Here is an 895-nt window from a genome sequence, read left to right on the forward strand (position 1 = left end):
TTTAGTAGAGACGAGGTTTCACTGTGGTCTCGAACTCCTGACCTTGTGATCCGCCCACCTCGGCCTCCCAAAGTGCTGGGATTACAGGCATGAGCCACCGCCCCCAGCCTCAGGATGAAGCTTCTAACAGACACCCCTCAAAGTGAACACTGGAGCTCCACCTCAAAGCATGAAGTGACCCAAACATTGCCTACGGTCAATGTCAAAGCTGAGCTCACATCCCCATCAGTGTGGTCCTCAGTAAAGCCCAGAAAATAATCTACAAAGTAGAGGCAGTCCAACCCTGTCCATAGAAACCTCCAGTCACTTATCGTGTGAACACCAAGAACAAGAAGCCACTGGAGATACATCTCTTTATTATTATGTCTTGTGTGCTTTGACAGTAGTTCCAGATCACAAGAAAAAGTTATTTCCTGACTAAAATGGCATCATAAATGGCTCCTGTTTTCTTAAACTGGAAGTCTCTGAAGCCAGCAGAAGAGAGGAGCATGTGGTAGTGGGTGGGGCTCCTCTCCTGCCCTTCCGTCTGCACAAGCATGTTCAGAGAGTAGAGCTGCGTGAGCAGAGGACCCCGCCTGTCTTCATCCAGGAGGCTTTCAATTACCAGAATCCCACCACCTAGAAAGGGAGGGGCACGGTCCACATCAGACACACAGACTGTGCCAAAGTCCCAGTGAACCATAAGGACAGCCAGACCTCAGAGGACAGTCGGGGCACTGTCTCCATCACACACGCAGAGGCTGCGCCCAGGTCTTTATGGAACATCACAGAATAGATGGACCTCACAGAAGAGACAGCAGGGACACTGTCCCCTTCACACACACAGAGGCTGTGCCCATGTCCTCATGAACCATCAGGATGGGTGGACCTCACAGGAGAGCTGGGACACTGTGTC

At 51.3% G+C, this 895-nt stretch overlaps 1 protein-coding gene across 1 annotated transcript in view; it reads right to left on the reverse strand.

Moving 5' to 3' along the window:
* Positions 1–340: 340 nt before the first annotated feature.
* Positions 341–895, reverse strand: part of ASMT (acetylserotonin O-methyltransferase) — a 39,639-nt gene continuing 39,084 nt past the window's right edge. Inside the window, exon 5 of the mRNA XM_011948260.1 lies at positions 341–618. Coding sequence (XP_011803650.1) covers positions 407–618 — 212 coding nt within the window. The 3' untranslated portion in view covers positions 341–406. The remainder of the gene's footprint in view (positions 619–895) is intronic.

The sequence above is a fragment of the Colobus angolensis genome, unplaced genomic scaffold (assembly GCF_000951035.1).
Source record: "Colobus angolensis palliatus isolate OR3802 unplaced genomic scaffold, Cang.pa_1.0 Scaffold277, whole genome shotgun sequence".
NCBI classification, from domain to species: domain Eukaryota; kingdom Metazoa; phylum Chordata; class Mammalia; order Primates; family Cercopithecidae; genus Colobus; species Colobus angolensis.